The sequence below is a fragment of the Varroa destructor genome, unplaced genomic scaffold (assembly GCF_002443255.2).
Source record: "Varroa destructor unplaced genomic scaffold, Vdes_3.0 BEIS01000002.1, whole genome shotgun sequence".
NCBI lineage: Eukaryota > Metazoa > Arthropoda > Arachnida > Mesostigmata > Varroidae > Varroa > Varroa destructor.
Window position 1 is genome coordinate 54498245 of NW_019211455.1, and position 12795 is coordinate 54511039.

Below are 12795 nucleotides of genomic sequence, written 5' to 3' on the forward strand. Positions count from 1 at the left end.
CTGGCTCACCTTCTGCCAGCGGTGAAGAGCTATTCATTTCCTTCGAGGCGAGACTTTGAAATAGAAACTGGCGCTGCACGATGGTAGGTAGCTTTCCACTTCGTGCGCTGCGGACTCTCGATTGTCGCTCCTACAACGGGCTGCGGTACCGCTCTTTAACCTTAATGCGAAAACTCATTAGGGGTTATTACGTTTCCATTTGTATTACAGGCTAAGAGAGTTATTTTCGTTGTAAGAGCTGCCCACAGCAGTATGGACCATATAGGTTGTTCCGCTGAAGAACTTACACACGTGGACATCATATAGATGAGGTTATTATTTCTGACAAGCAGTGCAAATCGCTGCTACGAACATTTCGCTGCGTCAAGCTTGCTTCTATTGGTAACAGAAAAAGAAACATCAAAATAAGTCAGCGATTGTGTAAAGTATCGCCTAGTCGTGCTCGAATACTTCGAGTTTGTAAATGTTCGTTGTTACCTATACTAAACTATTTACCAGTAATTTTGACTGTGTATAGTTCCCTATAATAAATTAAATACCTTTAAAATTACACATTAGGTTCAAAATAGGCTAAACCGCTTGTTGGACTACAAACAGGACACTTTTAATAGATTACCCATCAGGCAAAATGCAAATTGCAAGTATGTTGAAGGAACAAAGCCTAGATACTATAACAGCTCTACGCCATTTACATGGAGGCAACCTACGGACTCGTGTGAGGTTACAGTTGGTAGTTTCGTAAAGCAAACGGGCTGCAGATCATCAAACGACTTTCTAGTACGAATTTATATTATAACAACATTGTAGTTTCTTTGGCATTTGGTAGGATATTTGTGAGTGCAGTCCACCCGTAATCTGCATTTGCCCATTCCTTACTCAAACACATACTAAATTGTTGGCAAGTTTCGTCGTCTGGCTGCATATTCCATGACAAACCATTGGTGCTTATGAAACCGAAGATATCGCCGTTTTGTTTCTTGTGAATTGTGTAGCAGAGCAATATTTCGATCAATTGTTTAGTAACGATTTTACGACAGTTTACCTGGCCAGTATAGTTGATCGTATTTAGAACTTGCCTCTTTATGGATAATTAACAATTTATCCTAGGTGAACAAGTCCTCGAAGTCATCTATTTTAAGCTGGTACATCAGAGACCTTTCCCTATAAGGGATCTAACGCAGCGGGTTCTGTGGGGCTTACGGTCGACGGACCTATGACAAACAAGTCGAACGACCATTACATCTGATCAAGACGTTTTATTTTCTTTAATTAGTTTTCTTCGTTTATTTCCATACTGTCCTTATTATATCACGTTTTGCCAACGCTCAGATTTAAACGTCTGCATTCAATAGACGCGCATTAACAACATAAACCCCATGCTTCCTGATAGAGGGGAGCCTAAAGGCAGATAATAATTATTTCCATCACTGATATACACCGCTCAAGTGTTATTGTCTATTAATCGAAACAAACAGAGTCCATATGCATGAATGGCATACTACTGCTTGCTTAATCGCAATGTATAAGATCCGCTAGCTCCAGTTCTATAGTGCTAAATAACTATATAGCGTTATATCTAGCTGTCAGGTTGTTTATAGCAATACATTCCGTCGAGTTGAAAATCACTGTATGCATTCATCAGCTGTCTAGAGCCAGCATGTATATATATAAACCTATCCTGAGTGACTACGCCCTTCAACAAAAAAAAAAGACCTAATTTAACATGAGCTCGAACAGAAGATGCTGTGCCGGTGATAGGCTCAGCTCCGGCCTTCTCGTCCGGTTAAAAAAAATCGCGGTTTCAATTGATATTCATCAAATCGTTTGACCAATTGAATCTTTTGTGATTCTCTATTAGAAAAAAGAAAAAAAAAAAGACATAGTATTCAACGATTCAAAGCCAACGATCGATATGGGAGTATATGCCCTATGTGCGATAAAAAAAAAAGGAAAACATGTAATAACATGGTGTTGAATATTGTTAGGGGTCGCTTGTGACGATTTCTCGCCATATTCGGTTTTGTGGATTCAACATTTAATAGAGAGTGAAATGTATTTGTGCGCAAATATAGAAAAGAAAACACTGTATAGAGGATGCGTCAGGCGAAATTGATCAAAGGCCCCAAACATTCGAATGGGACGTTTCGTTTCCGGTCATTCATATACATGCTACACATCAGAAGTTCTGCTAACCACCGTTAGGAGATGATGGATAACTCTTTAGCATGTTCCAACTTAATGGGCTAGTTAGATTTCCTACAACCAGCAATTCCGACCTCGGAATCCGAAGTTGAAGTTTCTGTTTGATCCAACAGTAGAAGAAGAAACCATCTCCAAGGAAAGCGTTCGTGAAACACAGATACCGACAAAATGCTGGGTTGCCAGTCCTCATCGATATGGGATCCCGACTTCATTTTTCACCCGTAGTTGCCTGTGACTTATTTTTAAAAAGACCTCCAAATTGCATGATATAAGTAAAAATACAGCAGCTACGGAAAGGTATCCCGAACTTCGGAAATGAAGAGTGCTTCGATGGCTAGAAAGTGGAATGACATAAGTGCTATGTAAAACTGTCGGAAGACTACTTTCATGGAAATAAAATCCAGATCAAGTAATGAACATACTCGATTCGCGTACTAAACAACTTCCTTAGCTCGATATTAATCTTTTAATAAAAAGACATTTTTATTTGTCCAAAATATTGGAATTAGTGTAAATCTAGACTGTCGGTGAGGTTGTTACCCCACGTAGTGTTGTTCCTAAACAGAATTGAGAAGCACATGCAGTTGATAGCTGCAATGACATTCACGGAAAAACGAGCCTGCACGCCGTGTTAAAATTGGCCTTCGTCGCCTGATAGTTTCACCCTTTTAACGGCGCGTGCCACTTCACCCATAACCTAAAAATGACCAAGCTTATTAAACCATCAAAGCTAAAATTATTATTCGAAAATTCTTAGCTATTCTAGTTCTAAATTAATATAATTTATTACTCAACGAATTACAGCAATTGTGATGTAACAGTCGGAACAAAGTAATTTCGCTGATATTCGTCACTGGAAATACATGTTGTCATCACTTATTTAGCATGCTTTACAAGCGAAACGAAAATAGATTGTCCAAGCACGAAGTTTTGCAGCTGTGTCAGAAAGGACGATTGCGTCTCCCAGAGTTGGTCTCACGCCGATAAGTCAATTTTTACCCGACAACTCATCGCGTCCAATCGAACTTAAGTATTTATTGTGTGACTAATAACGATCATGCTTCCTATAGAGGAAAAATGGTTATGGAAAAACCTCATGCTGCTGATATCCAATGAGTTTTCCCGCCGTTCGACTTCAGGTAACAACGCTTTAGGATGTGCTAAATCGACTTACTCACGCGAGCCGATCGAGAATCTGGAGAAATTTGCTAATAGTTGGTTTGTTACACAGTGAATCTTGAGACTTAAGATAGGCATCCTTCGTTTATGGATTGCTCGAAAAATCAGCCAAAGCGAGCTCGTTCAACGTCAATTATGAAAAAAATAATTTTTTCTCAAGTAGAAATTTCCGGAAAGGACATTAACCACCAACAGGGTTCTTCATGTCGCTGCTAAGCTAGTAGGGACGTATTCGCGCAATTTCAATTGCAGCCGCACGACTATGTTCGTTGTGTTTGACAATGTCGACCTTTTGTTGGCTTAGAGAGTTCTTACGAATGACATAAAGCCAGTGTACGTTATATTGGCGCATCACTGATGTGTGAATAAGTATCGGCGATAACTCGAATGTACGAATGCCTGTTTCAGGCCGGTCGTTGACTACTTCAAAATAATATTATTATATAGTAGGTTAAAATTTCGGCCTTCGGCTCGTTCGGCCTTCTACTGACATTTAAAGCGAATGATATATTTCAAATGGTGAAATACAAGCACGGCATTGCTTATTGGCATCAATTATCTAGGCATTGTAATGGTGGTGTCTTTTTTTAGGTTAACCCTGTGACTAGTCGACACGGCTCAATTCCCAATTTGCATTCACCTAAAGCCTTATCGAGATACTCTGCGTATGTTGAATGTACCTGGAACATATAAGAGGTTGACCGCACTGATTAATACAGCCTAACATGTGACCACTTCACTTGCATATTTTATGCTTTTGTGTTAATAATATTTCATATTTAACAAGCTTCAATTTGCCATATACCTGTAAAAAAAACAAAATTGCAATCTGTGAACGTACGAAGTTAGTATAATACACACGGAGACTTCGACCGACGTACCGTTATCGTCAGTAACTTACGTGTGCTGCATCGATAACGCCTGTCGTTTTCCAATTATTGTCTGAAAATGTCAGAAACAAGCATTTCTGGCCACCCTATAATTTTATAAGAAGCTAATAAAAACGAAAACTCAAGTCAATCCCTCAGCAGTACCTAGCGGTACAGCAAAGCAGGTCAGTGATATCAACATGAAGGCAGCCATGTCAATGGCTGCGTAAACAGAGATTGGAATCATGCTGATAGAACACTTCCGATGCACATACGCGACGTAGAAGACCATCTCACCGACTGTGCCGTCGTGCACTGATATACGGAACGAATAACCAATTTATCGTGTGCAAAGCGCTCAGGGCGGGTCTATTCTTGTTATCGGTGTTGCGTTTTAGGTCGAACAATACGGCAGAAGCGGAGTGCAATGAACGCTCCAGTTTTGTAGCTAACATATTCCCTTGTTGAGTAAGTGTACCCAGTTCCTGCTTATAGCATGCACACCTGTCAACGATCGAATTGAACGCTCCCTTAAGCGTCCTTCTAAGGAAAAAGCAACCCACAACGCCTATCTTCATGGAGAGCAATCGTGAAACAAAGCTACTGCTACCAGCATCTCATCACATAGCGTCTGATGAAGTCTTTGGAAACTTATTCGTTTCCCGATTGAAAAGTACGGATTATGTGTAGGACACTATACCCTTACGGCACGTGATATAATACTTCAGAAGGTTCACTTTACCTCTCATCAACTAAAACAGGAGCTTTACGTTGTGTTCGTATTAAATCGGCGTTTGATCTAGTAAATTTAATAAAGCTTCTACGGTATGGAACCCATCAGAACATGTGTCTGGTCAGAGTGATTCCACAAGAAAACTCGATTAGTATAGATAATAAAATGGCCTCACTCGAGGCATTCATCCAATCAGTTGAGCTAGCATAGGATAACTGTTTTAATCCACTGCTTTTCTTTTAGCTGCCGAATTATCTGCCCCTCGGGATCCAAGATGCAGCAAAATGCACAAAAATGCTGCATTGTGATTTTATCATCTTTAGAAACGGTTAGTTTCATGTTTAGCGTGCTCCCAAAAGACTTTCATTAAACGTGGATAGGAGAGAGCTGGTGATCAATACGGAGAAAACGGCGGCTTCTCCGTAGAGGCCGTCTCACTGCTACTGACATGATCCGTGTACAGCTTTAAGTTCCTAACTTCATGTAAAGCACATAACGGACAGGGTATAACGAATGATGATACTAGGTCTCAGTACACAAACTCTTTCTAGACTTCAATCATGAATAATATTGTCTATGTTCGAAATGAACGTGGCTTCATTAGCTTGCTACGGAATTGAGCGAATGTACAAACGCAGTTCGTTAGCGCAATTATTGACAAAAAATTACTCTGTACTAAAAGGATGTCGTGGGGCTGCGTTGTTCGTCGATAAGCAGACACCTGTATCTTCTACCAGACACACCCTTATTTGTACAGGATCTGAGATGCAGATTTAAACCTCCCACGATCCCTCCCTAATTGGAGCTTATTAATGCATGAAAGAAGAAGGTGGCGGAGATCGATTCCGACTTTTCAAGGCGCAAGCGATGGCTAATGAAGCCTGGAGAGAGACGAACAGAAGTAACCTACACGAAGTTACGCGCTTTGCAGTACATGGATTTGGACCACATCCTATGTTGTACACTTGATTTTCATTTGCTAGACCCTACGTACGTTTATACTAGGTGTTGTGAAATAACCCCCAGCTACCATGCAACGCTATGCGTCGCAGTACCTTTGGTAACCAATTTCTCTGAACGAAGCATCAATAAAATATAAAAATGCTTATGTTCTAAGAGTAAGTCTGGAGCACCCACTGGCAGAAGCCTAAAAATCATTAGTGCATTATGATTCTCAATCATGTTTTTATGGGATGAAGCTCTACGCGAGCTTTTTGCATACTAAAATACTTCCCCTAAAAAGAGCCAAATTGTAAAGAAGAGACTAACATACGATTTTGAAGCTAACGAAAGAATCGAGGTTGTTTACGTCAGCACGACAACTTAATACAGAAGCAACGACTGGTTGGACTACCCCATGATAAGCTTAATTTGTTTCTCCATTTAACCTCTATTGTGTTCATTCAATTACGTATAACGTCAGCAAAAATCTATTATAGAGTTTCTCAGTAACTCATCAATGCATCTGACAGAAAAGTCTTCTCGAAGATTGTAGCATATAATTAGTCTGTGGAATCAATGATAATATAGCTCATATACTTTAGGCAAAGCCTCCGCAAATGTGCGCCCAATGTTATACAACATCGTTCGCTCGAAAAGTTTCATTGCATTAAGTGGTTAAGTTCCTATGCATGAAATTTGCATAAAAGCTTAACCACAGCCAACATTAACATATCTCTAAAATCACATATTTGGCCAATATTGGCCAAATCACTGAGAAATACTAATATTCTAAATCAATCAACGCGATTCGTATACATTCATGGTTTAGTGTTTATAAAGCATTTCTCCATTTTACTAATAAAAAAATAGTTATTTTTTGGTAACACGATAGCCATTTTTGTAGATAATATTGAATATTATTGCGGGACGGCTCAGCTCTCTAATCCGTTGTAGCAATTTAAACAAATACAATGGGTAAAATGGATATTCTCTACTCAGACGAGCCGGATTTAATTGTAGGTACAACTGAAAATTAATTATGTTTGAGGATAGTTTACTCATATCTAACTAATTAAATCACTTGAATTAAGCTTGGCTAAGTAATTCGGCAATTCCTTAACCTAAATTGAATCCGTTAAAAGAACAAGCCAAATTAAGCAGCATGCGATGCTTGGTTTATTTTCACATTGTCTCCTACAGATATTATTATAAAATACAAAAGAAAAACATCAAGATAAAGACATAGATTATCTCAAGCCGCTTTATGCTCCTCGAAGCAAATTAATTTTCATAATTCAACAACTTTTTAAAAGCATATCTGTATCATGTCCCTAATAAGCGAAACTTGCTTTCGGCAGCGTGCCCGATTCTAATTCTCTGGCAAATCTATTATTTTAGTTTAATAATTTTATCTTTGATTTATGCTAGTTCCACGCAACTTCAAACAGCTGAACATAGAGCTTAACTACTATGGGCAAACTAGCTCCAGTCTCGATCTTTGCTTAGTAAGACCGCCCATGCAGGACACGTTACGAGATGCTGGCTGGTTATTTCTTCGCATAGGAACCATGGTTGATGCGACACTTGATAAACAACAACAAATGACATACTTGGGGGGGGGGGGGGTGAATCCCACTTTATCAAGCTTTTCGGCATAACAAAAAAAAACCTTGGAAGGTTACAAGATTCCAAGATTTTTTTGTTATGCTCATTTCACACATCATACAAGGTTAATATATTGTATGATGTAGCATTTAAATAATATAGTGTAACCTGAACCGAACTACTATAATAAGTTCATAAAGTAAGGATCCTTCCACAAGTACATTACAGTTAACTATGCGCAAACGAAGGAGCAAGGTTTATGCGAAAAACTGCACGAATATTTGAAGGTCTAATATATGGCGCACGTAGAGAAACGTATTGCAAAGCAGTTATAACCTTACTGTTTTCTAAGCTGAATTTAAATTTTGTCAAAACCAATAGAAAGTCGATGAATTCTTATTTAATATTTTGGCAATAAGAAGCGAGCTGCACAACTCCTGAAAAGGCTTGTTTCATTTAAATGTCATTTAAACTAATTTATTCCTAGTCTAACTTAGTAACGAAACTCAAAGGGATTTCAGTTTTGCTAGAAAAGCTGGGGGCCGTTCCCTAACAGAGTAGGTCGTTAACAAAGTAGAAGCACTGAGCTATTCTAAGGATTTGAAAAAAAAACTAAGGAAAATTCGATGAATGATCGTACTAAACATTCTCGTGGCTATTGCATCTCAATTTAGATACCTTTCTCTAGTGTTACAAACTTATATTGGAGGACCGATGTTTGCAAGTCAATGATGTTTTTGCTGACTAATATCTGTTTCTGCAAATGTTACTGCCCTTTGTTGCGTATTGTTTTATCGCTTCTTCTCTCGCTAGTTTGTTTGCGCTCCTTCAGCACTGCACCGAGCTGCTGCACCTTATGAGCAAAGAAACCCTTCTACTCTTAAGACCATTATATTTAAAAGTTCTCTAACGCGTAAGTAATTCATAATAATAAGCGTCATTTTTTGAGGAGGAACTGCTTTGTAGAACAGAATTTTACAATAACTTTCTTGGGAAAGTACTTCGGTTAAAACCATTCCTACAAACACTTATCCTTAGATAATAAAAACGGGTCGCAACTTTAGTTTGAATAATGCCGTTAGACACTTGACGACAACATTCGTCTATTTTCGTAGACCACGGGCTTGTATTGCCTTTAGATCTATCTTACCTTTATGCTTTACTTTTCTGTAAGCATCAGTAGAATGAAGACACCTCTTTATTGGGTTTGCGAAAAATAAAGTAATTCAAATTTATCAAACTAAGCTTTTTGTGCTTACTACGTGCTTTAGGATCTGAATGCTTCGAAAGCTGTGTTACGAGCCAGCCAAAACTAGCTCATTCCATTCATACCTGGGAACATACAATGCTCATAAAGTCATTTAGTTTTCTCTTACATACTGATAACTATAATATCATAGACATAAACAGCATTTACGATGACATCAATTCACGTCTTGTCAACATCAAAACGATCTATTTAAATGATGCACTACACAGGTTTATTGTGCATCTTCTTCCTAGATCTGGCAGCATTTTTTTTGCGCTTTTTCTCCAGATATTTTTCGAGTTTGCCCGATTTCTTGAGCTCGTTAAACTTAATAGCGAGTTCAACTTGCTTCTTGTCCTTTTTCGTCATATATCTGATTTTCTCACCAGCGTTTCTAGCGTCTTTCAAAAATTTTGTATACCTGTCATTCATCTCTTTTCGCATAGCTTCTTGATGTCTCGAAACCTCTCGGGATTTTGCTTTCTGCAAGATTTTTCGGGCATTGAAAGCTTCCGCGTCGTCTAGCTGACCCTCAGCCAAACTTCTCTCGATTTGTCGAACCTCATTTTCCCTGAAAGTTTAGATAACACAATCGACAGGGGTCAATAAAAGCTAAAACAAACAAAATATTGTTTAAAAAAAATATCAAGATACTGTTCACCTTTCCATGTACTAAAAGTAATACGCACATGGCTATTTCGATTACATCATGTACGATATATACGTCTGCGTAACAGAGATTCGTATCCCTAGGAAATTTGATTGTATCGACTACTGTATTACTACACATATGGCCAGAAGAGTTGAAGGTACTGCATATTATTAACACAGCAGAATGATATAGGCATATAGCAGCCATTAATTGCGGTAAAAAAACTTCTCTCCAAATGTCACCCCACCTGATTTTGTCGATAAAGGCATAGTCCCTGAGTTTCTGTTTGACCTTGTGTTGAGCCTTAATGGCATTCCTTGGCTGAACTTCTTCAAAACCTCTCTCAAACCTGGGATCGGCGCAAAGCTTTTTCTTCACATTGAAAATATTTTTTACTCCTGTCACAGGATTTTTCGAGCTAATTTCTCGAGGCCTGTTTTTATTTTCACGCTTGAATACCTAAATACAATATGAAAATACGACAGTAACTGTGCGTATTAGTTATTATGCAAACTGCAAATGTTGTGCATAGCGTTCTCAGAGCGCTATTCTAATTTTTCAAAACATAACATACAATGTTTACCAAATCCTGGCTCTGCGAATCCAATAGAAATGAGTATGATTTAGGCTGAACTGTAGATTCTCAACCAATTTCTTAGCTTAATCTGCCTACTTAATTTACTCGGGACGAGAAACGGATATCCTGTGCTCACATAAAATGCACTGGACATCTAAGAAAGCAGCAGTTATTACTCCCCTAAAACAAACTCGCACCCTTAAATTGGTGTCATTAAGCAGATACCTTTTTCCGCTTCTTCTGGTCGAGCTCCCTAAGTCCAATCGCAGTTTTGTACGTTCTTAGACCAAGGCAATCTTTTAGAGCGAGGATTTCCTCAAAGGATTGGCCTTTGAGATCGGAAGACAGGTTTTTATCGTGTTCACTGCTCACTTCGTCATCAGAAAATTTCTTCGGATCACCCAGCCCAGCCTCTAGCTCGCTGTCAGAGTCGATATAGTCACTGTGTGACAGATCTGAAGACTCTCCGTCAGCCATTTTCCGAATTCACTCGAGCATGTTATCTGACCTATTTGCGAATGCCGCTGCTGTTGCTGCTACTGCGTGTTTGTACTGCAGACTAAATGTAGCTATATATACAAATATACAAGATCTCTCAAAAAATAAGTTCTAATAATGTACAACACCGCTAAAAAGCGTTATTCAGCTTTTGGCATTATGTGACGTGGATGGGGGTGGGACCTTCTCTTTTTCTGTGCCTGAAAATCAACCGCGGTAAACATTCAAATGCGACATTTAGGAAGGGCAACCCAAGTAAAAAAAAGGGCATTGTGCATGCGTATGACAAAATTGAGCCAGAATAATTCGACTGTTGGAATCACTATCTAGATAAAATAGTTGACAATCCTTTTCTTTCTCGCCTAGAATATCACAAAAACTATTAAACACAACCTGCTACCTAATAAATGAAAAACCTTCAGCAAACTCTTCTTTAGCTTCAAACGGGTCGAAAAATAGGCAGCATTTCTTCTTGAATCTATAAAAATTTGCTATACACAGCAGATTTGTAGTTGAGTTTATATATAATCTACAACTGATTGACAACAAAGTACGACTTATTGAAGCATATCCATTATTTTTTTATTTTTAATACATGTAAGAATGTAACATAAGTACATACCATAAGTACAAACATAAAATAATATACCCGCTACCAACTATGGCCAGCCGTTTTGATACGAGGCAGTGCTTCATCTATTGGTACAAATCGCGGACGCGCAATTTAATCCGGCAGATTTCACGAAAACCTACCAAGAATGTCTGCCTCGATTTCCCAGAGTGGGATCTTCTGATCGTTTACTGCTTTTCGGAGACAGGTCTGATATTGTTGAAACAAAACCCTGCACGGGTCATCGGTACGGCCCTTAAGAAAGCTCTCGCTAAACCAGTGGTTGAAACAGTCGTCGTACCTCCGCTTCAATTCGTTGCAATTAACCTCGATACTGTTCATTCCGGAAGGCGCCACGTGAGATGCTGCATCAGCAGAACACGACAGCCAAGATGGCAAGTAGTACACAAAAACAACATTAGACGCACAAATAGTACAAGTGCTTAATGATATGAACAGAGGAACAATTTCGTATATAAAAACGTACGAATACTAAAAAGCGAGCCGTGATTATTCCACGTACAATTTACAGGTGTAGTTAGAGCGAGAAAAAGATGCAAAAGAATACGAGATAGATTACGAGCCTTGAAACGAATTTATATGCGCTAATTTTTCCATTTCTGTACGAATTGTATTATCATTTTGCTATTGTATGTTAAGATTTTTTCGTAATATAAGGTGTTTTTTTAAGTATCTTCTCTAATTGGTCGACGATATCTGCGTCATTACCATACCGACAATTGAAGCCGATTGATTATCGAGTGGCTTGTCCTAATTTGAAAGTGAAATTTAATATATATGGTCCAAAAGTGGTCAGTTTACATTAACGTGGCTCTTGATATTCAATAAAAGCGATAGGAAATATCGTGACAATAGGCGTATGACATAGTCGTACTTAAATTCAATCTATCGCCAGACCCATTATCCCCATCGTGGACAACACGGAATTTGTCCCAAATATTCCTGTTTTAGAATTTTGCGGCTTTCATTTATCACATTTTAGTATCGTCGTATTGTAAAGTTTGTTGAGAATCCTATGACTTTTGCCCATTGATTAACTTTTTTGGAGCTTTAACAAACCCTAAGATTAGTTATTATGATTTTTTGTTTTGTTATACGACATCTGCTCTTGAAACTGTAGATGAAAGCGCAATAACGATTGCACGTGGTTGCAAGTGATAATTTTAAAAGGTTTCGTCTAAGGTTATACTAATATAAACATTGGCATTAGCCTAAATTTCCGTCCTGAAGGCCACCACCATTCCTTCTGCTGCTTGAATATCGTAGGGTACACGAGATATATTCAACAATAAAGTTTACTTACATAGTTAAGCGATTGATTTGCACCACTGGCGACGCTGATTTTCATTAGCATTGATATCACATGAACAAAGATGGGATATGGATACGCTGTCGTTGTGTAACATGTACAAACTCGTGTTTTGCTTCTGCAAATTCTCTGTTCGGTTGTTACCTGTCCGTTTTGCATCGACGGTATCTGCCAATGAGAGTCGCCATTTTCGTTCTTTCCACCAATCGGGGGAAGGTGAATCGTAATACCGCCAAATTTAAATCGGATTTTGGCGAGGTCTCGAAAAGCGCGAAACGCCTCCGCTAGGAGAGTTTTGTTTGGTATTAGCATACTAAATTCAGGGAGCGTTCTTTTACCTGAGCGTAGC

The 12795-nt window shown here is 38.7% G+C and overlaps 2 protein-coding genes across 2 annotated transcripts; both read right to left on the reverse strand.

Moving 5' to 3' along the window:
• Positions 1-8727: 8727 nt before the first annotated feature.
• LOC111245231 (ribosomal RNA processing protein 36 homolog) lies at positions 8728-10485 on the reverse strand. The gene is made up of 3 exons (XM_022793309.2): positions 10234-10485; positions 9679-9890; positions 8728-9350 (listed from the first exon to the last, which is right to left on the reverse strand). Exons 1-3 carry the CDS (start codon positions 10483-10485, stop codon positions 9002-9004), a joined length of 813 nt encoding a protein of 270 aa, XP_022649044.1. The 3' UTR covers positions 8728-9001.
• A 112-nt stretch (positions 10486-10597) lies between these two features.
• On the reverse strand, positions 10598-12584 carry LOC147758009 (TP53-regulated inhibitor of apoptosis 1-like). The gene is made up of 3 exons (XM_086980075.1): positions 12441-12584; positions 11260-11481; positions 10598-10706 (listed from the first exon to the last, which is right to left on the reverse strand). The coding sequence occupies exons 2-3, from the start codon at positions 11456-11458 to the stop codon at positions 10651-10653; spliced, it is 255 nt and encodes an 84-aa protein (XP_086836201.1). The 5' UTR covers positions 11459-11481; positions 12441-12584; the 3' UTR covers positions 10598-10650.
• Positions 12585-12795: the final 211 nt, after the last annotated feature.